At 40.7% G+C, this 27,823-nt stretch overlaps 1 protein-coding gene across 3 annotated transcripts; it reads left to right on the forward strand.

The window, feature by feature from the left end:
- On the forward strand, positions 1-27,823 carry ERI1 (exoribonuclease 1). Of its 3 annotated transcripts, XM_002720827.6 has the most exons (7): positions 8-348; positions 3,543-3,721; positions 9,094-9,304; positions 14,683-14,766; positions 16,097-16,206; positions 18,568-18,682; positions 26,238-27,823. In XM_002720827.6, the coding sequence occupies exons 1-7, from the start codon at positions 256-258 to the stop codon at positions 26,478-26,480; spliced, it is 1,035 nt and encodes a 344-aa protein (XP_002720873.1). In that variant the 5' UTR covers positions 8-255; the 3' UTR covers positions 26,481-27,823. The 3 variants fall into 3 exon arrangements, with proteins under 3 accessions (XP_089183416.1, XP_002720873.1, XP_051688476.1); XM_051832516.3 differs by lacking the exon at positions 3,543-3,721 and having other exon boundaries at positions 102-348; XM_089327290.1 differs by lacking the exons at positions 3,543-3,721; positions 9,094-9,304 and having other exon boundaries at positions 1-348.

A 27,823-nucleotide genomic window follows, 5' to 3' on the forward strand; every position in this document is an offset into this window, starting at 1 on the left:
CCTCTCCCGCCTTCTCCCTCCCTCCCGGCGCTTGTGCGCTCGCGCCGCCCAGCCGGCTCACTGCGCCTGCGCGGCGTGGGGACGCCAGACGCTCCCGGAAGTGGGAGGTGGCCGCGGGAGTTTGTGTGGCTGCCGCCGCGGGAACTAGAGCCCCGTAATTTTTCAACAGAGAAAGGCGGGGTGTTTCGGGCTTGGCGGCCTGAGCGTGAGAGACTGTCCGGCTCCGGCCAGCTTTCTTCTGGCGTGAGGGTCGGCATGGAGGACCCACAGAGCGAAGAGCCTGGCGGCGAGGCCGTGACTCCCGCGCGGCCGGAGTACGGGCAGGAGCCGCAGCGTCGGAACCTGGAGGTGAGGAGGAGTCGGCCGCGCCAGCAGCCCCGGACTCCGGTTTCCCTTTCTGAACGGGGGTTCCTCAGAAGCGACACCTGCGTCCCCTGGGGCCCCAGCCCCGGCTCCGGGAGCCTGCGGCAGGGTGGTTGTCATGGAGCCCCCTGGGGCCCGCATTACCCTCCGTGCCAGCGTCCATAGGGCGAGAAGTTCCGAGAACGGGGGTTTTTCCTAAGTTCCGAGTGGGAATTCTACCCTGAGCATTCCATAGATCCGCCGTTCCCGTTGTCCTCCTGTCGGGCCCTTCCCGGGAACTGGTGGGGTCGGGGTTTGAAACGTGGCGCCGCGCGCCCCGGCGCGGTCGTCTTCCCGCACACGCGCAGGCACGCGCACCCCGGGCTACCCGCTTCCTCCCAGCGTCGGCTCAAGGGGGCTGTTGGCGCTTCCATTCAGATCTTGCCCCTTTGCCACGGTCTCACGTAGACATGCCATCCGAGCACCATGGGGTTGGTAAATAAATGTTTTTTGGCCTGGCCCTGGTGGACTACCCTGCTTGCTGTAAGAGAATTGCGAAACGGTCCGCAAACTTGCGTATTGTGATTGTTACTGAGCGGCGCTGCGGGTTGTCAACACTGCTGCTGCTGCCGCCGCCGCCTCTCCGACTGTGCCACTACTACTGGTGTTTGCTACTCTAGCACCAAGAGGCTTCCTGCCTTCGCTCCTTCCATCCTAGGGTGATGTTTTTAATGATGACATGGCTTTGGCCCACCCCTCCTCCCTCGAAGTCCATTGGCCGCCCCCGCAGGATCTAGCTCCTGCCTTTGTTGCTAGGAATGGCATCTCACACAATTCTTCCCTTCGGCTTTCAGTGCCCCTTGGCCTCCTCCTCCTAGTCCCTTAAGGTGGTCGAGGGGTCTTTGCGTGTTGCCTTTGCCCTCTGTGCTTCGCTCTTCCTCCATGCCTTTGTTGTCTTCAAAGAGGCCTTCCATGTCCTTTATTAAAAACAAACAAAAAGAAACACTCTTCCACATCACCTCCCTCTTTAGTCTGAGATTTTGTGAGTAATATGTAAATCAGTTTTCAAAGATTTATAAAGAGAAATGTGTTTGATGATGCCTCATTACATTTGAAAGTCTTGAAGCTTTGAGAGATAGTGACTCAAGGCCTGAGACTGGGACTGTACTGTGTTCCAGATGGGTTTCAGTGACTGTCATATTTGTTAAAAACTCATTAAGGGGAGGGCGTTTGCTTCAGACACTCTATCCCTAGGGTTGGAATCTTGGCTCTGGTTCCTAGTCCAGCTTCCTGCTAATGCCCACCCTGGGAAGCAGGACACGATGGCTCAAGTACTTGTCCCTGCACTGACACGTGAGACTGGGATTGAGTTCCTGGCTCATGGCTTTGGCCTGGCTCAGCTCTGACTATTGTGGACATTAGGGGACTGACCCAGTAAATGGAAGGTATGTTTTCTCTCTCTCTCATTTGCCTTTCAAGTAAATAAAAATTAACAAAAACTGAATATTAAAAAAAATAAAAACTTTTTGTTAGATGCTCTTAGTAAATGATGATACAATTGGATTTTCCATCCTGATTATGATTTTTTTTTTTTGTTGGAGTTCAGATAGTAAATTTCCATCATATCTAATGTCAGTTGTTTCTGTAAACTGATAAAAGCTATTGCATTTTTATATCTTTTAACAATTAGTTCAAATTTCATCAGAGATCTTCTTTTGGAAGAATATTAATCGAGATAAATCTTAAGTTTCTTTCACTGCAAATACAGAGGTTTTGTGTTTCTTTTTAATAACTAATGTATAGTGGGGTTTTTTTGGCAATGAAATAATGGAAGCATTTAAAACATTTTTTTCAAGATGTTCTCCACACAGATAAGTGGTTACTCGGTAGCTTATTGTTAGAACATGTTTCTTCTATCTTTGAAACAACAGATTGTGTTCCTTAAAAATAAATAAATAATATCTTCAAAAGGTCAAGCTGCATTCCCTTTCTCAGTAAGAAAAGGACAGCAATTTTGGAATACCTCTATATTTGTAGCAGAAAATATGCAGCTCATCTTTAAGTTCAGCAGCACTTTAATGTACTTTACCACAAGATAAGCGGCAGACCTCAGGTGTCAAACATTTTCATGGTCAAGTCCTATAAGGTAAAAGATTCTCTTATTTAAGATAATTATAAATCTGTGCAGCTGGATTCATGAAAACTGCAAAATGTCACAGTCTGTGGAGGTGAATATTCCTCTCTGTATTATGGAATCTGTTTCCACTTTTTCTCAATATGTGGCCATCACGTATAGGGCATTTTAACAGATGGACATGGAAATGGGGTAGATGCCACTGTCATAAATTAATTTAGGAAATTGATTTTGTGTTTTTGCAGATTAATAATATATGTGGATTTTGATGAGCATCCTTCTTTGGGAGTGTTAGTATAGACCTGAAATTTGGGAGGAGATACTGATTATAGGGCATCATGGCTGTGCCCAGAGCTTCTCTGAAGGATGAGGGTAGAGTTGGACCCAGGAGCAGAAGCAGATTTTTCTTTTTACGAGTCATGTATACATCATATCAAGAATAGTTAGAAGTGTTACCACGGGCAATTTTTGTAGCTATAATTTTATATAACAATTAACCAGGTGAATCAGAGAATTGATCCAAAAAGTTGCCTAAATGAAGAGAGAAATGTTTTGATGGAAAGACTGTTCCTTAATATTGTCCTAAATTTTAACCTGACTGAACATTCAATGTAAGTTTAGAAATAAAAGATAAATTACTATGATCAAATTCTAATGATAAACAGCCATTTATTTATAGCCATTCTGGGAATGGTATTAAGAGCCTGAAATACATATTTCATTCTTACAGTGATTCCACCCAAATAGCATTACCATTGCCAAATACCATATGAGGCAGTTATCATTTGTTTCATAGACAAGAAACTGAAGATCAGAGGCTAATAAGGAACTATCATGGGATATGCTACTAGAATATGGTCAGCTGGAGCTGTATGCAGAGTTGACTTTGACTCTATCACTAGTCCTCCTTTTAGTTAAGTGCATTTGAGGAACCTGAGACTCAGAATAGAGTGGGGTCATAGTATCTGCGGTGGGCACTGTTTATCATGTAGCATGAATAGGCCTCAGGAGTTAAAATGTCTGTACTATATAAACTATATTGTGCCCCCCCCCCTTTTTCTTGTAGAAAAAGCAACGGTGTAGATTTGATGGCCAAGAAACAAAAGGATCTAAGTTCATTACCTCCAGTGCAAGTGATTTCAGTGACCCAGTTTACAAAGAGATTGCTATCACGAATGGTTGTATTAATAGAATGAGTAAAGAAGAACTCAGAGCTAAACTTTCAGAATTCAAGCTTGAAACAAGGTAATTAAAAGCAACTTTTTAAATTATAAAAGTAGTACATGCTCATCTTAGAAAATTTAGAAAACACTGAGAAGTTAAGTTCATCTGTAATCCTACCATAAAGAGCCATTATTATTACAATTCAAATAACCATTATTTACATTGTTGTATGTTAATCTTTGTGTGCAGCTCTGATTATTTGTCAGGATTTTAGATGGTAAAGTAGGATTGCTATAGTTAAGAATATTTTAATGGTCTACCATTATATATAATGGTATATTATAGAGAGTATAGGGTTATCTAGCTCATTGTAACAAGTGTGTTTGAATAATTATATCTTATTAATGAGATTGAATGTTTTTAAGTTTTCTTTTTTTTTTTTTTTTTTTATTTTATTTTTTTATTTTTTTGACAGGCAGAGTGGACAGTGAGAGAGAGAGACAGAGAGAAAGGTCTTCCTTTGCCGTTGGTTCACCCTCCAATGGCCGCCGCGGCCGGCGCGCTGCGGCCGGCGCACCGCGCTGATCCGATGGCAGGAGCCAGGAGCCAGGTGCTTTTCCTGGTCTCCCATGGGGTGCAGGGCCCAAGCACCTGGGCCATCCTCCACTGCACTCCCTGGCCACAGCAGAGGGCTGGCCTGGAAGAGGGGCAACCGGGACAGAATCCGGCGCCCCGACCGGGACTAGAACCTGGTGTGCCGGCGCCGCTAGGCGGAGGATTAGCCTAGTGAGCCGCGGCGCCGGCCTGTTTTTAAGTTTTCTTTTGACCATTTGTATTTTTTTTATAGAGGGTTTGTTTGAAACCAGATAAGTTAAAAAAAGAATTTTTTTGACCAGGAAATTTGGCCAGGGTGGGGGGATTTGCTTTTAAAAATAATGCAGAGTGACAGTATGATAATAAGCAGATGTTTAACTGTGTTGAATGAAAAAACAATAGAGCTTAGTCAACTGTGTGTATCATTAAAGAAATGTACATATACTTAAATTTTTAATATTTTTTGTGAAAGAAATTTTTTTAACTTAGGCATGTAGCAGAAATGACTTGGAACCCAGAAAAATACATACATAGATTTCTGATAAATAGTGGAACTGCCAGCCAGACTGTGTAGGAAAACCATTATTGTTTCAGAGCATTCTCTAATCTTCATTGTCTTATAAAAGTATTTTTCCTCTTCTAAAGCTTTAAAATAGAGCTTCACTACTTCTCAGAAGAACATATGCATACTTTTTCCCTTCTCGATTGTCTACATCATAACTTTTTTTTTTGTTAATATTTATTTATTTGAAAGTCAGAGTTACACAGAGAGAGAGGTCTTCCATCCGCTGGTTCACTCCCCAATTGGCCTCAATGGCCGGAGCTGCGCTGATCCAAAGCCAGGAGCCAGGAGTTTGTTCCGGATCTCACACGCGGGTACAGGGGCCCAAGCACCCTGGGCCACCTTCTGCTGCTTTCCCAGGCCATAGCAGAGAGCTGGATCTGAAGTGGAGCAGTCAGGACCTGAACTGGCGCCCACATGGGATGCTGGCACTGCAGGCGGTAGCTCTACATGCCACACCACAGTGCCAGCCCCTACATCGTAACTTTTAACAAAAATTTTGACCTCATTTTCCCCTGCCATTTTTTATTATAAAGGTACAATCTGTAGCATACAGAAAATTCTCTGAGCAAAATTTGTGTCCTTCCCAGGTGTGAAGATCAGTTGCTTGCTGGCTTGCATGGGAGCTAGTGATCTAGATGTATGATTGTGTATTTATTGAGCAAGCCTGTGTTGAATTCTAAGCACTACTTTAGGCATTGAAGTTATAAAGGTAAATACAGATGTGTTCCCCACTTTGGAAATCTCACAGTCTTACAGATAATCAATATAGAGTGGCTGGTGCTATATTGGAAGTCTGGCCATGTGCAGCATAAGAAGAGACTGTGTCTCAGGAATATAGGAAAGTTACATTAGAATTGTGCCAAACTGAAAAGTCAAAAGAACCTAGAAACTTTTTTGTTTTTTAAAAAGATTGATTTGATTTTTTTGAAAGGCAGACAGGGTGAGGTGGGGCTGGGGTGGGAATCAGTCTGCCATCTGCTGGTTCACTCCCAGTTAGCTGCAATGGCCAGGGCTGGGCTGGGCAAAGCCAGATGCCTAGAAGTCTATCTGGGTCTCCCATGTGGGTGGCAGGGGCCTAGCATTTGGGCCATCTTCCACTGCTTTCTCAAGTGCATTAAAAGGAAGCTGATCTCAAGCAGAACTGCCAGGACTCGAACTGCTGCCTGGCGTTGTAGGTTTCGGCTTAACCCACTTTGCCACAGTGCTGGCCCCAAGAACTCAAACTTCCAAAATTTCTGTATGTTTTCTGCTTCATGATCTTGCCTTTTTCTCAGCTGTTGTATAACCATAGTTACGAAACATAACATACACCCCATATTCAAGCTATAGCTTAAAACACTTTTTTTTCCAGTAGTATATGATGTACCAGTGTACCTTTGGGCAGTAGGAACATTTGAGGAGAATACTGAAATGATAGTTATAGCTAGGTTGTAAAGGAACTCTATGCTCTCTTGTAAGCAGAAGGGATCCACGAATAATAAAAATAAGTAACAGTAAATTGGCTTTAGTGCTCTATTCTTAAGATTAAGAATGAACTGGAGAGTTGTGATGGAGGAGGCATTTGCCATAGTTCAAGAAGCTAATGGGAGCCATAGCAAATTAAGGAGAACCAAATTCTGAATATTTTTCTGAGTTGAAATTGCCAAAAAATGGTGACTACTCAGTGTGGGAGAAACAATGGAAATCTTAAAGGTGATGGATCTCCATTCTAAGCAACTAGTTACCTGATCATGCTGCCATTGGGTTTCCAGGCAACCCTTTAGTAAATATTGTTTCTCCAAAAGAGAAAAGTAACATGAAGTGATGTAAACATGTCACATGATACAGAGGTCACTTACAATGCTTTAATATGAAAGAGTGTTTTAATGAATTTCTTCTTAGGTTTTGGTAATTTGGAAAGTTTCAAGCAAGTAAACATACAAAGACATTTTGTCTTTTTTTTTTTTTTTTAGATTTATTTTATTTATTTGAAAGAGATACAGAGAGAGGGGTCTTCCATCCGTTGGTTCACTCCCCAGATGCTACGGCCAGAGCTGTGCCGATCTGAAGCCAGAAGCCAGGAGCTTCTTCCGGGTCTCCCACATGGGTGCAAGGGCCCAGGCACTCGGGCCATCTTCTGCTGCTATCCCAGGCCATAGCAGAGAGCTGGATCGGAAGAGGAGCAGCCAGGACTAGAACCCATGCCTATATGGGATGCTGGCACTTCAGGCCAGGGCTTTAACCCGCTGTACCACAGTGCCAGCCTGGACATTTTATCTTAAAACAACTAACTGCTTGATTATTAGTGTTTTCATGAGTAGGTTTCTTTTTCAGTGCTTCAGTGGTAGTTTAGAAAGGAAAACAAAAGGCTAAGAAATGTTTGTCTCTAACTGGCAATGTGGCCCAAATGCTTTAGTTGATACTACACATTTATTACTATTCTGATACTTTTATTTTTACTGCCATTTTGTATTTGCAGACTTCAGCCAAGTAATACTGAAGAAATAAGCACTGGTTTTGACTTAATTTTTTGAAGAAATACTTTTCTGTTTGAGAATGTGATTGCTATTTCCAATCATTGTTGCCCATGTAGGAGGACCTTTCCCTCTCCTACACCATTTGTGGAATTTGTTTTATTTTTATTAAAAAGTATTTATTTGAGAGAGCAAGACAGATCTCATTTCTGATTCCCATCCCCAAATACTTGTGACAGCCAGGAATAGGCTGAGGATGAAGCCAGGAGCTGGGAACTTGATCCAAGTCTCCCACGTGCTTGGTACGAGCCCAGTCACTTAAACCATTACTGCTGCCTGCAAGGACCTGCATTAACAGAAAGCTGGAGTGGGGGCCAGAGCTAGACCTCCAATGAGGTGTTCCTATCTGGAACATGAATGTTTTATCCCTTTTTTTTTTTTTTTTTTTTTTTTTTTGAACAGGCAGAGTTAGACAGTGAGAGAGAGACAGAGACAGAGAGAAAGGTCTTCCTTTTTCCGTTGGTTCACCTCCCAAGTGGCCGCTTTGGCCTGCGTGCTGCGCCGATCCAAAGCCAGGAGCCAGGTGCTTCCTCCTGGTCTCCCATGCAGGTGCAGGGCCCAAGCACTTGGGCCATCCTGCACTGCCTTCCCGGGCCACAGCAGAGAGCTGGCCTGGAAGAGGGGCAACCGGGACTAGAACCCGGGGTGCCGACGCCGCAGGCAGAGGATTAGCCTAGTGAGCCGTGGTGCCGGCCTATCCCAATGTTTTAATCAGTAGACCAAACACTTGTTCTGTGGAACTTATGTTTTAAAAAGCTATCTGCAATATCGTACATCATATTCTCCCCATAATAAATTAAGAAACCTATTTTCAGTTTAAGAACCTACTGAGTATGGTAGTGTTCCTCTGTATGAAGTTTATACCAGGATATTATAAATTAGTTTTCCTGGTTAAGTAGCTTATAGACATCTAACCTTATATACCAGGCTCATAATACTTTCATATTTGTGCAGGGTGTTTTTTTTGGTTGTCCAACCTACAAAAGCCAAAAGAAACAATAGGTACCACAGGGCGTTCAATTTACCTTCATTTTCACATTTTGAGATTTGTGTTTGGCCAGTAGAATATATATCATCAATATTGGTTTTAGTTTTAATATCATCTTAATGTATAAGGTAATATGGCTATGTTGGTGATACGTATTGACAAGGCTTATGGTTTCAAATGCTATTATATATTGGAGAAAATTCTGTATGCTTCTAAACTAAGGTATTTTGAAGGAAAATGTTGATGTATTAAACTTTTCTTTTTAATTTGACATCATACACACACATATACACAAATGTAGAGCTCCATCTACTGGTTTGCTCCTCAGATGCCTGCAATGTCCAGGGCTGGGCCAGAGTTAAAGCTGGGACCCAGAACCAATTCAGGTCTCCAGTGTGAATGACACAGACCCAATTACTCGAACCATCACTTGCTGCCTCCCAGAGTACACATTAGCAGGAAGCTGGAATCAGGGGCTGAAGCTAGGAATTGAACCCAGGAATCAGGGGCTGAAGCTAGGAATTGAACCCAGGAATCAGGGCTGAAGCTAGGAATTGAACTCCAATATGGGATGTGCGCTTTTTAACTGCAGTGCCAAGAACTGCCCCCATGTGTCTTTGTTTTAATGAGTTCTTTGCTAACTTAGCCGTGAGTGTTACTTTCCTGACATTTATCTTGAATAGCATTTGCTAAATTATGCTGTGACTGTCAGTATTCAGCCCAGTACCAGCAGGTAAGAAATTTGATTATTGACTGTAAAATTTACATAAGTAAATTTTATTCTTTTACTTAGAGGAGTAAAGGATGTACTGAAGAAGAGACTGAAAAACTATTACAAGAAGCAGAAGCTAATGCTGAAAGAGAGCAATTGTGCTGACAGTTACTATGACTACATCTGTATTATTGACTTTGAAGCCACTTGTGAAGAGGGTAACCCACCTGAGTTCATACATGAAATAATTGAATTTCCTGTTGTTTTACTGAATACTCATACCTTAGAAATAGTAAGTGAAATGCTGTATTTTAATTTTACTTATAGCATCAATTATTCTGGTGTTCACAAGTAACGTGGAGATCTCATTTGATGTTTTAACTAGATTTAGATTTCTGAAGTGGACTTTTTGCTCTTGTGAACTTTATATTGATTTGATTAAAAGAAAAGCTATAATAAAGCAATTTGCATAGATACCTTTCCCAAAAGTAAAAATTATGTTTTCTTCTGCCTACTTCATACATCTGGGTAAACATCAGAGTCTTCTGTAGAGTAGAAGAAAAACAGAACAAATTAATGCCTGGCCCTAGACCCAGAGATTCTTATTCAGCTGTTCCATGATAGGGCCCCTGACATTAGCATTTCTTTTAACCTCTCAGTTAGTATGTAGTCAGAGTGGAGAACCACTGCCTGTGGTTTTAATGAGAACACTGATCTGTATTTAAGAATGATAATTTACAAAAGTCACCTTTCAGTATAGAACTGGCCATCTTTCTGGTGGAAAGTTTACAGGGGAAACAACTCCTGTAACATTGAGTTCTAAACCATATACTATGTTGTTTGTCCATTATTCTGGAAATCATAGTGGGAGTTCCCCAAAATACTTATGTTTCATTAAAAATTTTGGGTGATGTGTTACTAACATTTTATCTTACAGAAGTCACTTCTGTAGTATCCCCAGTTGCCACCAACACACTGGGAGTAGTTATAAAAAGGCCTGGAGCATTAAAATGGGTAGGTTATAGCATAACCTTAGGCTGTTAGCATAGCCTTTTAGTTATATTGCTGTTCATCTTATTATATTTTCTCATCCAAAGCAGATGAAGGGTCATAAATTAGAAAGAGAAATGACAGCTATGGAAGCAATATTGCATAACTCAATAGATTTCACATCTTCTGTCTTACTGAATGACATTGTTCTACAAATTCTCCCTCATTTAGACATTATTGTTATTTCTGTTATTTTTCCTATAAATAGAAACGTTTTTCATACTATGTAAGTTCACTTCATCCCACGGCACAGCCTTCTACCCCGTTTCTTTGTTCTTAATTATGGCAAAGTTCTTCAGCAAGTAAGTTATATAAATACTTCTCTGTTTCCTTTCTTCCCATTATCTTAAACCCATACCACTGTGGGTTTACATTCCGTTAAGTTTAAGCTATGTATTCAATCCTGTCATTCCACTAAAAATCAGTTATTAACATAATCTTTGGCTTTTGCCTAAACCCTGGTAGAATTAACTACTTTTTGTCTTAAAATACTTTCTTCAAGTCACTGCTAATACACCTTGTTCTTTGTGACATTTCTCCAGCCTGTCTGAATTTCCCCTTTGTAGTTTCCTTTGTTGTCTCCTCTTCTTCCCAACTTAATAGCAGATGCCCCTCAGCAGACTCCTAGCTCCTCTTCTCTGTATACATCCCCTCCCTGGATGATATTAGCTAGTTTGCTAGCTTTTAGAAACTGTCTTTGTGCTGTTGACTTCCAAATATACCTGGGCATCTCCAACCTGCACCTGTGTCCCAAATCCAGATTGCTTACTAGACATTTCTACTTGGACACCTAAACAGACACCCTAACATGTCCCTAATCGAATATACCCACAACCCATTCTGGCATCAGCCTTCTCCATCTTCAGGGATGGCAGCTCTATATTTCTGATCTGATTGTTCGCTTCAGAAACCTTGGGCTCATCCTTGACTTCTGTTTCTCTCGCATTGCAATTCCAGACCACCAGTGATTCTAGTTTGGCTCTGCCTTCAAAATACATCCAGAACCCACCTGCTTAATGGAACTGCTGTGAATCCCGACTGAGCCCCAGTCATTTCTTGTCTATTGACTGCGTTCCCCATCTAACCAATTTCTGATTGTACCTTTGTTTCTTTTAGCCAAAATAATCCTTTAAAAATTCAGCAGATCACTTCAGTCTTCTGAAAACTCTGTACTAGCTTCCCCGTTTAACTCAGAGTAAAAGCCATATTCTGTATATGATCTGGCTTCTTACCTCTAATTGCTTTCTCTCCTATTACTCCTTTCCTCGTTCTGTCCATTGAAGCATGCTAGCCTGCTTGCTGTTTCTCAAAAATACCAGGCATGCTCTAGTCCATCACTTCTCGGAACTTTAGTTCTCTTTCCCTAGAAATTTTTCTGGCTAATTCCTATTCTCCTTCTCCCCCTGTCCTACTTTCTTTCCTCCCTCCCTATCTTTCCCTCCTTTCTTTTCTTCCTTCCTTTCTCTTTCCTTCCCTTCCTGTCCTTCCTTAAATTTAACCTCTGAGTAAAGCCTAGTTGATGATCCTATTTGTAGCTTGTGCATACCCTCTTACCTGCTTTGCTTTTCCTTTACTTTTTTTTTTTTATTTTTTATTTTTTATTTTTATTTTTGACAGGCAGAGTGGACAGTGAGAGAGAGAGACAGAGAGAAAGGTCTTCCTTTGCCGTTGGTTCACCCTCCAATGGCCGCCGCGGCCAGCGCGATGTGGCCGGCGCACCGCGCTGATCCGATGGCAGGAGCCAGGAGCCAGGTGCTTTTCCTGGTCTCCCATGGGGTGCAGGGCCCAAGCACCTGGGCCATCCTCCACTGCACTCCCTGGCCACAGCAGAGAGCTGGCCTGGAAGAGGGGCAACCGGGACAGAATCCGGCACCCCAACCGGGACTAGAACCCGGTGTGCCGGCGCCGCTAGGCGGAGGATTAGCCTAGTGAGCCGCGGCGCCGGCCTTCCTTTACTTTTAATACCCTCATCACCTTTTAACTGTGTGATTTTAAGTAATAAGTAAATTTTTTTTTTTTTTTGACAGAGTGGACAGTGAGAGAGAGAGACAGAGAGAAAGGTCTTCCTTTGCCGTTGGTTCACCCTCCAATGGCCGCCGCGGCTGGTGCGCTACGGCCGGCGCACCGCGCTGATCCGGTGGCAGGAGCCAGGAGCCAGGTGCTTTTCCTGGTCTCCCATGGGGTGCAGGGCCCAAGCACCTGGGCCATCCTCCACTGCACTCCCTGGCCACAGCAGAGAGCTGGCCTGGAAGAGGGGCAACCGGGACAGAATCCGGCGCCCCAACCGGGACTAGAACCTGGTGTGCCGGCGCCGCAAGGCGGAGGATTAGCCTAGTGAGCCGCGGCGCCGGCCAGTAATAAGTAAATATTTGTTCAGTGAATGCGTAGTTCTTAGAACATTTTTATTCTGTTAAAAGTGACTAAAATTTTATTAATGATATTTAGTATTATCTGATTATCTGAGAGTAAGTGCAATATATTTATGGAGTATTTTATGTTTAAAATTAGAAAATACTTAAAAGAATATACACTTTATAATAGCTAAGTAGGATTCTTAAGTGATTTGGTAGGTAAAGATCATCTAACCTTTGAAGTTCAGGTGTTCTTTGCTATTGTTTTCTTTTTTATGATTCTTAGCAATCAGTTATAGTTCATTTGCTTGATAGTATGTGAAAAGCATGTATTCTTGTGGTATATAAACATTTACGTTCTTTTTAGTGTTTGCCACAAGAAATATTCTTTGTCTTTTTCTCTGTATCTATCTAGGATTAACAATTGCTACCTTTAAATCTTTAGACTTTAAAATTGTTCTTACTTTTTTTTTTTTTTTTTTTTTTGACAGGCAGAGTGGATAGTGAGAGAGAGACAGAGAGAAAGGTCTTCCTTTTGCCGTTGGTTCACCCTCCAGTGGCCGCCATGGCTGGCGCACTGCGGCCGGCGCACCGCGCTGATCTGATGGCAGGAGCCAGGTGCTTCTCCTGGTCTCCCATGGGGTGCAGGACCCAAGCACTTGGGCCATCCTCCACTGCCTTCCTGGGCCACAGCAGAGAGCTGGCCTGGAAGAGGGGCAACCAGGACAGAATCCGGTGCCCCGACCGGGACTAGAACCCGGTGTGCCGGCGCCGCTAGGTGGAGGATTAGCCTATTGAGCCGCGGTGCTGGCAAAATTGTTCTTACTTTTTAAAAAGTGACTGTTGAGGTTTAGGAAGTCGATATTAGGCTGACTTCCTAAAGAAGACACTTAGATAGGAGAGCCTAGTGATGATGACACTGGCCTTATTTAAGTCACAGTGTACAACAAGAGCAGTGGGAAAGCTTGGAGAAGTTAAAAATTGCTACAGAAATGGAATATTCTCAGCCTTTAAGCTATCATATATCATAAAGTTTTGACTGTTAAATTTTGACTGTCCAAGAGTAAATGAATAAAGACTATCCAAGAGTAAAGTGCAGCAACTGGAGCTAATTTATTGCAACTGAAGACTGGCATTTCTTGAAAAGAATTTATTTATTATTTCTACTCTTTGTATCTTGAAGTAGAGGTTTTATTAATAGGCTATGTGGTTTTATAATACACAAAAGATCAACATTTTTCTCTCCAGAAAAATGTTTACTTAAATTTTGGTATGAAGCCTAAAAAATTTTAAACTGAATGTAATTTTTTAAAATTTAAAAGTCAGAGTGTTTTGCGTGTAGGAGAATTATCCTTACAAACTCTGGAAGGCTCTGTGCTGTACCCATCAATTTTTTTTTCCCCAAAGAAATCTTTTATTTAAGAATACGAACTTCATGCATTTCATAAATACAACTTTAGGAACATAGTGATTCTTCCTGCTGTACTTGCCCTCCCACTGATACTCTCACCACTCATCCTCCTCTCTCCTATTTCCAGTCTTATTTTTTACTAAGATCTATTTTCAAATAACTATTCACAGAAGATTAACTCTATACCAAGTAAAGAGTTCAACAAATTGTATGGAAAAAAAACTGTTCCTCAACAGTCGAGACAAGGGCAGTTCAAAGTCATTGCATCTCGAAGTTAATTTCACTTTTTTTTTTTTTTTTTGAGAAACTTAATTAACTTTAAAGAAGAACCCAAGAATGATACTTCTTTTGTAAGCACTTAGACATAGCTAAAACTTATGAGACATAAGAATATCCTCCACTTAATACACTAAAACAAAGTAAATCTTTGAGAACAAGTTTTGCTATTAACTCTCATACAACTCTTTGAGATCAGAGGTCCTGCATGGGAAGTTAGTATATTGACTGTTGTTGCTAATTTAACAATTAGCACTCTTAAGTATGATCTCAGTGATCTCCCAAGGCTCTAGACATGAGCTGCCTAGGCTATGGAAGCCTTCTGAATCCACAAACTCCTTCAGTATTTAGAAAGGCCATAAACAAAGTAGAAGTTCTCTCCTCCCTTCAGAGAAAAGTACACCCTTTGATGACCACTTTCCACTGGGGTCTCACCCAGAGGTCCTTCATGTAGGACCCTTTTGCCTCAGGAGCACCTATAAATTTACAACCTGGCATGACTGAATTTGTCATATATTGTGTGTCATGTATCTTAAGTCATACAAAACACTTTAACCTTCTCTCATTCCCATTCCCTTGTAGGAAGATACGTTTCAGCAGTATGTGAGACCAGAGGCTAACACACAGCTTTCTGATTTCTGCATCAATCTTACTGGAATTACTCAGGTTATGATTTTATATTCTTTATTTTTTTCTAGAATTTGAAAGATGTTTTGATATTAAATGTTTTAAATAGATAACTTTTAAAGCTTCCTATTGTTGTGGACATTTAATCTGTTATTTTCCTGGTCTGGTAAAGATCTTTCACATATGTTAAGAAAGTATGTAAAAGCAATTGTTACACCTGGTAACATCTTTCTCAACCTTTCCTTTTAAGGAATTGTAATAATGAATCTATTAAAGGTTTCATTTGTAGAATAAACAGGGAAGTAAGTGTTGTGAACTTTGGAGATATTTTAGAATGTATCTGTTTACAACCTGACTCTATATTTAGCTTAATTTTTTCTTTAGATCTCTGGTAGTTTGTTGTATTTTGTTATAGTAGGTCCTTTTATTTGGTTACTTCATGCATTCATTCATTCCACACATATTTGACTGCCTATTCTAATATATGGCAAGGTTCTACAGAATAAGAAACAGTCAAATGAGTCTATCCTCAGCTCATTTACAACTTACAAGTCATGATGACCGACAGTAAGTTGATGGGTTACAGTATGGTTCAGAAGACTGACACGTGAGTGTTGTGTTATATTATGAGCAACTGTAAAAAGGTCTTGCATTTATGATGGAGAGAATGGAGGGCTGTCCTGCAGAAAGCTTCCTCAAGTTGGAAACTTTGGCCAAGTCACAATAGATTAGTAGGCAGAAAAGAATGGGTATTGCAGTTGTGAAACAGCAGAACTATAAGCAGTTAAAGATAATTGTGTGTGTGTGTGTGTGTGTGTGTGTGCGCTAGTAAGAAAATGGTTGGAGTAGGCAGAGGGAAGCCAGATCGTGAAGGATCTTGTGTATCTCTGTCCTGAAAGCCTTGGAGAATGTGTGAAGTCTTGAAGTGTGAGAGTGATGTGATGGATCACATTTACATTTTAGGAAGATAGTCTGGCAGCAGTGTGTGTGTGGAAAGGTGTGAGACTTGAGATGGGGAAATCCTTAGGGAGCTCTGGCTTTCAGTGAGAGGAGATTCCCCTTTCCCCCAACCCTGAGAATCAGTAAGCTCCTAGACTGATGCCTGTGAGAAGAGAACTACTGAGAATAACCTTAAGCCTTGATTTTGGGAGGACTATACTTGTATACTTCAATTGCAAGCAGTTCTTAATACTTCACTTTAATATTTAATTGTCATAAAAATGAAGTGTGGGTAACTCTAAGCCAATGGAAATGAGGAATTTAAGACATTATAGATAAGCCTTGCTCATACTCCAGCTTATGTTTTGGTATTTTGTGGGACACCATGTAGCTACTCTGATTTTTATGTATGTTACTTTTATATCCTCAGGATCAGGTAGACAAAGCTGATACTTTTCCTCAGGTCCTAAGGAAAGTAATTGACTGGATGAAATTGAAGGAATTAGGAACGAAGTATAAATACTGCATATTAACAGATGGGTAAGTATTTATGAAAATTATTTGTTTTAAATCTTTGTAATATTAAAAATGTCCTTATTCATTTTATAATATCCACAAAAGCTGTTTATTAAGGGCCTAGAGTTACCCCATAGGAAATAATATTTTCCTTTTGCATTCTTATTCCTCCTTAGATTTTAAATCTTAGGTTGAAAGAGAAGAGAGAAAACAATGATAGTCTAATCCAGGACTAGCAAAAGATAAATATTAATATATAAAACTAAACTGATATGCACTTAAAATATCATAACACTTGCTCAGAACAGTCTTCAGCTTGGCATTTAGGATTCTCTCATCTCATCCCACCCTACCTGCTAAGCCTAATCCACCTACCATTGTTCCATTCTACTCTAGTCAGCTGACCCATGATGCACATGGTTTATCCTTTCTCTTTGTACTTGCTTACTTCATGCTTTCTTTACCAAGAGGCACACTTCCTTGACATCATTATTCAAGGACCACCTGTGTTTTACCACACTGTGCTCACATTGATCTTTTTTTTTCCCTTAAAGTCTTGTAACCTCCATGGTATGTATTATTTATGTTACATTTGACAATATATTCTCATCTAAGCATTATGTTTAGAAGACATTTTTGCAAGGAAATTAAAAATTCTTTTAGAATAAGGACTTTTATTACCTGATAATCTTCCATACTTAATGTAGTGTTAAGCTCAAAGTATATGCTCCAGAAACATTTCTTAAATGTAAGGCTAAATGGGAAGATCACAGAGATTAAAACAAGAATTAAAGGCATCATGCCAGGGCAACTCCTGTACTATAAAGTCATTCAGATTGAAGAAGAAAGTCCTAAACTTGGGTTTCAGGCTCTGGGCAGATTGTAACCTAAAGCTAAGATGTCACCAACATAGAGGACTTAGAAATCCTTACAGTCAGAGAAGAGCATTGAATTTAATCTCATCATGATTGGGTTTGAAAATGGAAATTTGAAAAGATATTGATGGGCCTTTTTAGAAATCTGTCATTGATTTTAAATGTGAACAAGCAACATTCTTGCTCAAGTACGTAAATGTTTCTGTCATAGTGTAGTATATGTGGTTCTGTGAAAACCTGGCATTTTGGGACAGAACATTCAAAACCCATGCGGTTTTATAACAAGGCACTAACAAGAACTGATTGATTCCTTCAGAACAAATTCAGACAATCCATGCAAGCAGCTCAGGGGAGGTGAAGGTTGCCTCAGAAGATATTAGAAATGTGCAGAAGCAATAGGATCCTGGGGACAGACACTTGTTTCTAATTTTCTTCAAATACACTTGGAAGTAACAAATACTTTTGTTAGCGGCAGCTAAGTGGAGGGTTTTCTATTTCCTGCTGAAAGTTATAATTTCTCCTGCTATTATTCTGGTTCCCCTTGCCTAAGAAGAGCCACATATGAATCAGTACAGTTTCTACAGTACACAGTGTTATCCTTCCTAACTATGGTAAGTTAATGGGTCTTGTAGAAATGAGTGCTGTAGGGCTGGCGCCGCGGCTCAATAGGCTAATCCTGCTCCTGCGGCGCCAGCACACCGGGTTCTAGTCCCGGTCGGGGCACCGGATTCTGTCCCTGTTACCCCTCTTCCAGGCCAGCTCTTTGCTGTAGCCCGGGAGTGCAGTGGAGGATGGCCCAAGTGCTTGGCCCTGCACCCCAGGGGAGACCAGGATAAGCACCTGGCTCCTGCCATCAGATCAGCGCGGTGCGCCAGCCGTAGCGCGCTGGCCGCGGCAGCCATTGGAGGGTAAACCAATGCCAAAAGGAAGATCTTTCTCTCTGTCTCTCTCTCTCACTGTCCACTCTGCCTGTCAAAAAATTAAAAAAAAAAAAAAAAAAAGAAAGAAAAGAAAAAGAAATGAGTGCTGTAGAAGAATAAGTTTATTTTAACTACTTGGTACCAGCTGCTTTTGTCTCAAATTTAGGTCTTACTTAGTTTTGTTTCTTACTGTACTTCAAACCACCCTCAAAGAATTTACCAATATGATAAGCCTGCTACTGAATGTAATTTGGAGTTATTTTAGAATTATAGAAAAATATTTATTAAGATAGAAGTCTACTCAGATAATCAGAACCATAAAAGCAAACTGAAACTAAGAATTCATTTATGAAAACAAATTTGATATGTCTAACTTTCATGGTTTTTTCTTTTTAAAGTTTATTTTTGAATTAGTGTTGTCAGAAGTGAGATTAATTTTCTGAACTCAGTGTTATGTATGGATATGAGAAGAGCTGACGTATGCCTGTGTGTCAAGAAAAAAAACAAAATGGAATGACTTAAAACCTTCATTTGTAATAATGGTATAGCATTTACTTTATCCATTTTTCCCCCTGTTTTTGATGTGTAAGTTCATGGGATATGAGTAAGTTCTTGAACATTCAGTGCCAACTCAGCAGGCTGAAATACCCTCCTTTTGCGAAAAAGTGGATCAATATTCGGAAATCATACGGCAACTTCTACAAGGTAAAATTTCTATGTTTACAGATTATACTGCTCTTAATGATAAATTTGTTTTATTTTACAGGTACATTTAAGTTTTGATTTTCTAGGTGTTTTTCATAGGAAAAGGCTATTGGACTAGTTGTTACTTTTCAGATTCTAGATTAGTTTATGTTCAGTTAGATAAGCCTTTTTTTCTTATTTGACCTGTGAACTTTTTTTTTTTTTAAAGATTTTATTTTATTTATTTGAGGGGCAGAGTTACAGAGAGAGAGAGAGGGAGAGACAGAGAGAAAGGTCTTCCACCTGCTGGTTCACTCCCCAGATGGCTGCAACGGCCAGAGCTGAGCTGAGCTGAGCTGATCCAGAGCCAGGAGCTTCTTCCGGGTCACCCATATGGGTACAGGGGCCTAAGCACTTGGGCCACCTTCTACTGCTTTCCCAGGCCATAGCAGAGAGCTGGATCAGAAGTGGAGCAATTGGGACTTGAATAGGCACTCATATGGCATTCTGGCACCGCAGGTGGAGGCTTAGCCCATTACGCCACAGCACTGGCCCCAACTTGTTAACTTTTTTTAAGGATAGATTACCTGTATATACTCTTCTATTTTATTTTATTTTATTTTTAGATTTATTTATTTATTTATTGAAAGTTACAGAGAGGGAGAGGCAGAGAGAGAGGGAGGTCTTCCATCTGTTTGTTCACTCCCCAAGTGACCACAACGGCCAGGGCTGAGCCAACCTGAAGCCAGGAGCTTCAGGGTCTACCATGTGAATGGCAGGGGTGTAAGTACTTGGGCATCTTCTGCTTCTTTTCCCACACCATTAGCTGGGAGCTGGATCGGAAGTGGAGCAGCCAGGACTTGAACCGGTGCCCATATGGAATGCCGGAGTTGCAGGTAGTGGCTTTTTCTGCTATGCCACAACGCCAGTCTGCTGTATATACTTCTAGAAACAGATGAACTATATCCATGTAGTTAAAACAACTGGAAGTTTATTAAATGTGTGGATTGCTGTGGAACAAATGTTTCCACTGATTTTTAATTTAATTTTTTAATCAAAGTTAGTACCTTTGTGCAATCTAAATTTTAAGAGTACATCATGTACAACAAATGAGTCTTCTCTCACAGCCCTTAATGGAACTTACTCCTATTCTCTTATGACAAACACTTTGAAATATTTTTTAAACTGTGTGTTCTAGTATTTACCTTTATGTTTCTAAATTGTGTTTTTATACTATTTCTTTAATTTTCCATTTGAAATATCTATTGAATTTCTGTAGTGAGAGATGAAGTTTTAGCTCTATTGTTCCATCTTTCTTGCATGTCTTTCTCTTTCCTTGTTAGTCCTCATTGTTGAGCATTGTATTCACAGCTTTCCCCTAGATTTAAGAATTGCTTTGGGGCCAGCGCTGTGGCATAGCAGACAAAGCTGCCGATTGCAGTGCCAGCATCCCATATGGTTGCTGGTTCAATTTCTGGCTGTTCCACTTGCAGTCTGCCTTCCTGCTAATACACCTGGGAAAGCAGCAGAAGGTGGCCCAGGTTCTTAGGCCTCTGTACCCACATGGGAAACTAAGAGAAAGCTCTTGGCTCCTGGCTTTGGCCTGGCCTGGCTCTGACTGTTGTGCCATTTGGGGAGTGAACCAGCATATGGAAGACCTTTCTTTTTGTCTTCTCTCTTTCTCTGTAACTCTTGCCTTTCAAATAAATAAAATAAATCCGTCAAAAAAAAAAAAAAAAAAAAAAGGAAAGAAAATCAGAGTCTCAAGATACAGCACAGATGGCCTGACTTTTTTTTTTTTTTTTTTTTTTTTTTTTAAGATTGATGGATTTATTTGAAAGAGTTAAACAGAGAGAGAGGAGAAGCAGGTCTTTCATCCACTGGTTCACTCCCCAGTTGGCAACAATGGCTGGAGCTGCACCGATCTGGAGCCGGGAGCCAGGAGCCTCTTCCAGGTCTCCCATGCGGGTGCAGGAACCCAAGAACCTGGGTCATCCTCCACTGCTTTCCCAGTCCACAGCAGAGAGCTGGATCAGAAGTGGAGCAGCTGGGACTCAAACCAGCACCCACATGGGATGGCTGCACTGCAGGGGGAAGTTCCACCTGCTATACCACAGTGCCAGCCCCAACAATGACTCTTAAAAAAAATTTTCTTTAGTTTTCTTCTTTTTTTTTTTGTTAATTTATTTATTTGAAAGGCAAAGAGAGAGCTCTCATCTTCTAGTTCACTTCCCAAATACACTAGCTAGGATGAGGCAGGGCTAGGCAGAAGCCAGGAGCTAGGAATTCCATCCAGATGGCAGAAACCCAAGTACTTGGTACCACCAACTGCTTCCTCCCAGATGCACTAGTAGCAAGGTGTATTGGAAGTGTGGAATAGCTAGGGCTGGAACCAGACACTCTGATATGGGATGCGGGCATAGTGAGAGGTGACTTAACCTGCTGTACCACTGTGCCCACCCCAAGTTGACTTCTTTAAGTGCTTACTTATCTCATTACTCTACATTTAAACTGAAAATTACTTCTCAGTACTCAACACACTCAGGTAGTCTGTTGGTTTTTCCTTTTTTCCCCCTAGATAATGTGTTCCTGGAGTCTTTAATTGTGTTCTAATCGGAGCTATTTGTTTACTTCTGTGTCATGTGCTAGATCCTGTGTCATCTTCTTAACCCCTTTATAATTTTATTTTAGTGAAGTATATCCCTAAGGTAGTTTCATAAAAAAAGACTTTTCCTTAAAAAAAATTTTAAGCATTTTTTTAAACTGAGAAATATACATGCAGAAAAGTAGGGTGTAACAGATTGATTCAAAGTGAATTCCCCTGTAAATTACCAACCACTTAAATGCCTTTCCTTTTTTTTAATGCTAACCATATTCATAATTTCATGGTAGTCATATTCCTGTTTCTACTTATAGATTTAATATTTATTTATTTATATATCCTCTTGTGGTTTAGTTGTGTCTGTGTCTGAACATGATACAATTAGCATTACATTGGCTATGTTGTCTATATTGTTTTCCTCAGCATTGTGCCTGAGATCCATTCCTGTTATGTTATGTTACTGCAGTTCATTGACCTAATTGCCCTGAAGAATTCTGCTGTGTGAATCTGTTACTTTGTTGATCTGTTCTACTCTGGCCATTTGGGTTGCTTTTAGTTTTGAGCTTTTATAAACAGTGTTGCTATAAACATTCTTGTACAAGTCCTCTGGTGCCTTCTTGCAGTGGTTTCTCTAGGGTGTAAGCTATGCCATAAGCCAGGTCGTAGGATGTGTAAATGCAAAGATAGTTTTCCCAAGAGGTTATATCATGTTGCACTCTAATCAGCAGTGTATGCGTTTCTCAGTTGTGCCATATCTTTGCCAGTATCTGATATTGCCAAGTATTTTCTGTGTTAGTAAAGCTGGTGGATGTGGGATGTCATCTCATTGAGATTCTAACCTACATTTGCCTTATGATTTATGAGTTTGAATGCAGCAGTTTTGTATGTTTATGAACCACCTGGGTTTCTTTTTTCTGTGAAGTCTTTTTTTTTTTTTTTTAAGATTTATTTATTTATTTGAAAGTCGGAGTTACACAGAAAGAGGAGAGGCAGAGGCAGAGAGGGAAAGGTCTTCCATCTGCTGGTTCACTCCCCAATTGACTGCAACAGCTGGCGCTGCGCTGATCCGAAGCCAGGAGCCAGAGCTTCTTACGGGTCTCCCACGTGGGTGCGGGAGCCCAAGGACTTGGGCCATCTTCTACTACTTTCTTAGGCCATAGCAGAGAGCTGAATCAGAAGTGGAGCAGCTGGGAGTCGAACTGGCGCCCATATGAATTGCCAGCTCTGCAGGCCGTGGCTTTATCCACTACTACGCCACAGGGCCAGCCCCAAAGTCTCTTTTTAAATCTTCTTTCCATTTAAAAAAAAAAAAAAAAAGGTAGTCTGTTCTTTTGTTATTTTGGATACCAGTTCTTTGTTTATGTTTGATAATTCCCTCCCTCATTTTTGTGACTCATTTTACTTTCACTGATTTTGTGATCTTTTTAAGAAAAGCATTTGTTATGGAAAATTCAGATATATACAGAAATAGATAGTATAATGAGCCCACGTGACTGAACAGTTATACACTGTGACTTAAGTTATATACTTGTTGTCTGTGTTCCCCACCTACTTTTCTTTTTCCTTCAGAATACAGACATTTTGTCATGTGATTTGTAAATATGTCTTAGTATCTATTTCCCAAAGATAAGGATTTTTATTTTAGAAACAAACAAAATAATGTTTTTATTTGAGAGGTAGAGAAAGCATACACGAGAGCACACATACTCCCTTCCATCTGGTTCACTCACCAAATGACCACAATTGTTGGGGCTGGGCCTGAAGCCAGGAATTAAGAGATCAGTCCATGTGGATGACAGGAACCCAGTTAACTTTAACCATCACTGCTGCCTACCAAGGTCAGCATTAGCAGGAAGTCAGAGTCAGGAGCTAGAACTCCGAGTGTTGAACCCAGGTACTCTGATGTGAAATGTTGGCATCTTAATTGCTAGGCTCAATGTCGGCTTATTTTTAGAATAATTTGTTTTTATCTAAAAACAGAAACACCACATCATTATCAAGTCTAAAACAGTAAACAATTCCTTAATGTAATCATAAATACCATAAATATTTTTTTTAATCTTTCATGTGTTAAATCAGGATTAAAATAAGGTTCACCCATTTGCAGTTGATTGCTAGTGTCTTATGTAAGTTGCTTATCCATCTCACTTTCAACTCCTAGGTTTTTTCTTGTTTTTAATTTGAAAAAACTACTAATTGTGTTCTGCCTCTGTTCTTTGTGTTTCAAGTAAATTTCTACTCAAGTTTATGAATTTGCTTACTGTTAAGTTCTTTTGTTGCTACAACTCCTAGATGGTAATGCAGTCTTATATTAGGGCATTCTTTCTTCAACCTACAATTTAGAAAGAATGGGTAAAATTTATTAATAGTTAATACAAACTTAAAATAATTCTCATTTGCATAAAAATACCCACATTTTGCAAAGTAGAAATAATAAGGCAGTGAGATTTCCAGTATCTGATATTGCCAAATATTTTCTGTGTTAGTAAAGCTGGTGGATGTGGGATGTCATCTCATTGAGATTCTAACCTACATTTGCCTTATGATCTATGAGAATGACATACAGTATTGGTAGGTTGTTTCTAGGAATTTGTACAACTGTATTGGAAAAGTTATTTTCAGAAGCACATTTTATAAGTGATATTTAGTGGAAGGCACGGAGTATATTGCAGTGCTGTCACCTAAGGTAGTTATTGATCTTTATCGTGGCGCTTTTACTTCATTTACTTTTGTGGTTCTAATAACTGCATGAGTAAACAGTGCGGGTGTTAGTCCCATTTTATGGTGAAGAAACTGAGGCTCTTTAGGGTACATAGGTGACACAGCTGTACGGAATGTGAAACTCAATGTCGCTCCCCCTCTTCGTGGAGGAGCGACACTAAACCCTGCCTAGGTTTCCTATCCGAGTCACGGCACCATTATGTCGCTCCCCGTCTTCATGGAGGAACGACACAGGACCCTGCGCTGTTCTTTTGTCTGCTCGGCCCTCCCCGGGTTTGCTGCTGGTTCTTCCCGGGTTGGCTACCGACCCTTCCACCTCGGAAGGGCAGTTCCCCCTAGCCACTTTCCCCACTTCCGCGGGGGAGCAGCACACCGCCGGCCAGCTCTCTCGGGGGCTGCACAGGTGTTCCCCTTAGATGTTCCTCTTAGATGTTCCCCTTAGATGTTCCTGGTGCATGTTGTCTCTCTCCTCCTTTATAGTCCTCTTCCACCAATCCCAACTCTGCTACCCACACGTGGAGTATGCTGCTCTCCTCCAATCAGGAGCAGGTCCTGCTGTTTATTGGTTGAACTGGAGGCAGCTGTGTAGAAGCTGTTACTCCCTTCTCAGCGCCATATTGTGGGAGAGCAGATGCATAGAATAAGTCTTAATTCCAGTAACTTAGTCTAGTCCGAGTTGCTCCCAGTTGCTCCCCACAACTCAACAGATCTCCAGAGCGATAGACAGAGACTAACCGTGGTCTCCAAAGTGTAGGAGCATTTTGGAATTTGGGGAGTGTGTGAGATTTTGGTATTTATCAAAATTGAGCAAGTTTTTAAATAGGCATCCCCTTTCATTCTCAACCTTCATTATTTTTAATCAACTAAAAAGGCTTTATTCCTTGTATCCAAGGAGTGAAATAGAATAATACATTATAGAAAAATGCCGAGCAAGGGCTGGTGCTGTGGCAGTGAGTTAAAGCCCCAGCCTGCAGCACCGCCATTCCAAGTGGGCACTGGTTTGAGTCCCGACTGCTCCACTTTCGATCCAGCTCCCTGCTAATGTGCCTAGAAAAGCAGCGGAGGATGGCCCAGGTCCTTGGGCTCCTGCACTCACGTGGGAGACCTGGAAGAAGCGCCTGGCTCCTCCTGACTTTGGATTATATCAGCTCATCTCTGGCCATTGCAGCCATTTGGGGAGTGAACCAGTGGATAGAAGACCTCTCTCTCTATTGCTACCTCTCTCTGTAACTCTTTGAAATAAAAACAAAAAACAAAAAAACAAAACAAAAAAAAGTGCCATGCAAAATAATTAGTTTAGGTTTGAAAAAGTTATATCTTAGTGTGGTTGTTTAGTGCAGGGGTTAGGACACTACTTGGAATGCCCACATCCCATGTTGAAATGCCTGGGTTTGAATCTTGGCTCAGCTTCTGCTTCTAACTTCCTTTTAGTGCACCGCCTAAGAGGCTCAAGTAGTTGGATCCCTGCCACCTACATGAAAGATCCAGGTTGACTTCCTGACTCCTGGCTTCAGCCTGGTCCACTCCAGACCAGTGCTGGAATTTGGAGAGAACCAGAGATGGAAGATCTCTCATTGTCTTGCTGTCTGTATACCTTTTTTTTTTTTTTTTTTTTAATTTATTGTATTTATTTCAGTGACAGAGAAAAAGGCTTTCCATCCAATGGTTCACTCCTCAAATGGCCACAACACCCAGGGCTGGGTGAGGCTGAAGCCAGGAGCCAAGAACTCCATCCAAGTCTTCTACTTGGGTGGCAGGGGACTAGGTACTTGGGCCATCTTTGATTGCTTTCCAGGCACATTAACAGGGAGATGGCTTGGATACAGAGTAGCCAGGACTTAAACTGGCTTCAGTGTGGGCTGTCAGCATCACAAGTAGCAGCTTTACCTGCTGCGCCCAGGACTGGCCTCTGTCTCACTGCCTTTCAGAAAAAAAATAACAATAACAAAAAGGGTAGATCTTCAACTTTGAAGGCCAGAACAGTGTATTCCTTTAAATAAATGATTTGTTAAATCATAAAATTGCAAAGACTTTAGATGTCTGAGGGTTGTGTCTGTATTTTCAGCTAAAAACTCTGAGATTTTTTTAAAACTGAAAATTTGAGTTATTTACCTCATTTGACCAGGAGTATTACCTTCTACCTTATTTATCTATTACTGTTCATTTTCAATTTCTTATTTTTCCAACTTAACTATGGCTTATATTGCAGTTTAAAACCCTAAAGAATTATTTACTAAACTATTTATTTTCCAGGTCCCTAGAAGCCAAACGAAACTGACAATAATGCTTGAAAAACTAGGAATGGATTATGATGGGAGGCCTCACAGTGGTCTTGACGACTCTAAGAACATCGCCCGAATAGCTGTTCGAATGCTTCAGGATGGATGTGAACTCCGAATCAATGAGAAAATGCATGCAGGACAGCTAATGACTGTGTCCTCTTCCTTACCTATAGAGGGCGCTCCGGCTCCACAAATGCCACATTTTAGGAAGTAGCCGCATTTCTGACTGTGGCGCATTCTAATCTGAGCTGCTACCAAAGTAGCAGATGATTACTCCTTGAATCAGTCCTACAGTGCAAACTTTAAGCACCTTAAACATTTAAAATCTTGTTACAGTTATAGATGGCTATAGTTGTATATGTGAACAAATTTCGTGAGAGGGCATATTGAACTGTCACCAGCACTTTTAATATGAGCAGTGATTGTTACACAGTAACAGTTTCTGCTTTGAACTGAATTTTACAATTTAAGATGTCCAAGATGTGTTCCTTTTGGTTTTAAAATGCAAAATTTTATTGGCTCATACCTTGAATGTCATATTATTGATGTCAAAATACAGAATATATTTCTACATTAGCATCATTAAATAATTTCTTAAGATGCATAAAAGATTGGAAGATAGACCTTATCTGATCTTTGGATTTTGAGAATATCATGGTCCTTTTTTGAATTTTATATGAGAAATTCAACTACAGTTGTCCCACAGTATCCATGAGATTGGTTCCAAGACCTTTCATGGATACTAAAATCTGAGGATGTTCAGGTCCTTATAGAAATGGCATAATATTTGCATATGAGTATAACCTATACAATCTTCCTTATACTTTAAGTCATCTCTAGATCACTTATAATATCTAAAACAATGAAATGCTGTGTATGCTTAGGCAATAATGGCAAGAAAAAAATTCTGCACAGGCACAACCATGATAGGCACACAGACCAGAGGAACTAGATGTGAGGCAAACAATGCTTGAATGAGCGCTGGAATGAGACTAGGGATCTGAGAGAGAGTTGGAGGCCACAGTGGGTGTTGTTACTTTATTTGGGTGGATTTGGCTTGGTGCTGAATGTATAGCAAATTCAGGTTTTGCTTTTGGATTTTTTTCCTCCTGAATATTTTTAATATGCAGATGGTTAAATCTGGGTGTGAAGCCTATGGATACAGAGAGCCAACTGTATATGTGGTGAATTTCTTCCAGTACTTGATGTGCATATCTGCCTGTGTTTCTTTTCAACTCATGATTGGAAGACTTGTGATAGATTAGAGGATTTTGTTAGAGACTTAGTTGGCGATGAGATAAATACACAGTCAAAAGGCTGTTTAAAGGACTGTCGTAAATTCCGTAGCTCACGTTTGGTAATACGTAAATAAACCAGTAGGTTTTTTTTTTTTAATTATTTGATTGCTTGGTTCCCCTTTTCCTTATGACGTATCTGCCCAAATTTCTAAATGAAAGTATACTGTGCTTTTAATAAAATTAAGGGGCACCACTTAATTTTAAATTTGTATTCAGTATTACAGGTGAGGTCAATAAAATCAAATAATGCTTTCTATCA

Source organism: Oryctolagus cuniculus, chromosome 2, assembly GCF_051225735.1.
Source record: "Oryctolagus cuniculus isolate XC-2025 breed Fujian yellow rabbit chromosome 2, ASM5122573v1, whole genome shotgun sequence".
Taxonomy (NCBI): Eukaryota; Metazoa; Chordata; class Mammalia; order Lagomorpha; family Leporidae; genus Oryctolagus; species Oryctolagus cuniculus.

Bases quoted from the DNA above. Each gene is read 5' to 3' on its own strand.
- ERI1 (XM_002720827.6), top strand. From the start codon at position 256: ATGGAGGACCCACAGAGCGAAGAGCCTGGCGGCGAGGCCGTGACTCCC. The intron at 349-3,542 runs GTGAGGAGGAGT...TTTTTCTTGTAG, and splicing joins CGCAGCGTCGGAACCTGGAG to AAAAAGCAACGGTGTAGATT. The intron at 14,767-16,096 runs GTTATGATTTTA...TTATATCCTCAG, and splicing joins ATCTTACTGGAATTACTCAG to GATCAGGTAGACAAAGCTGA.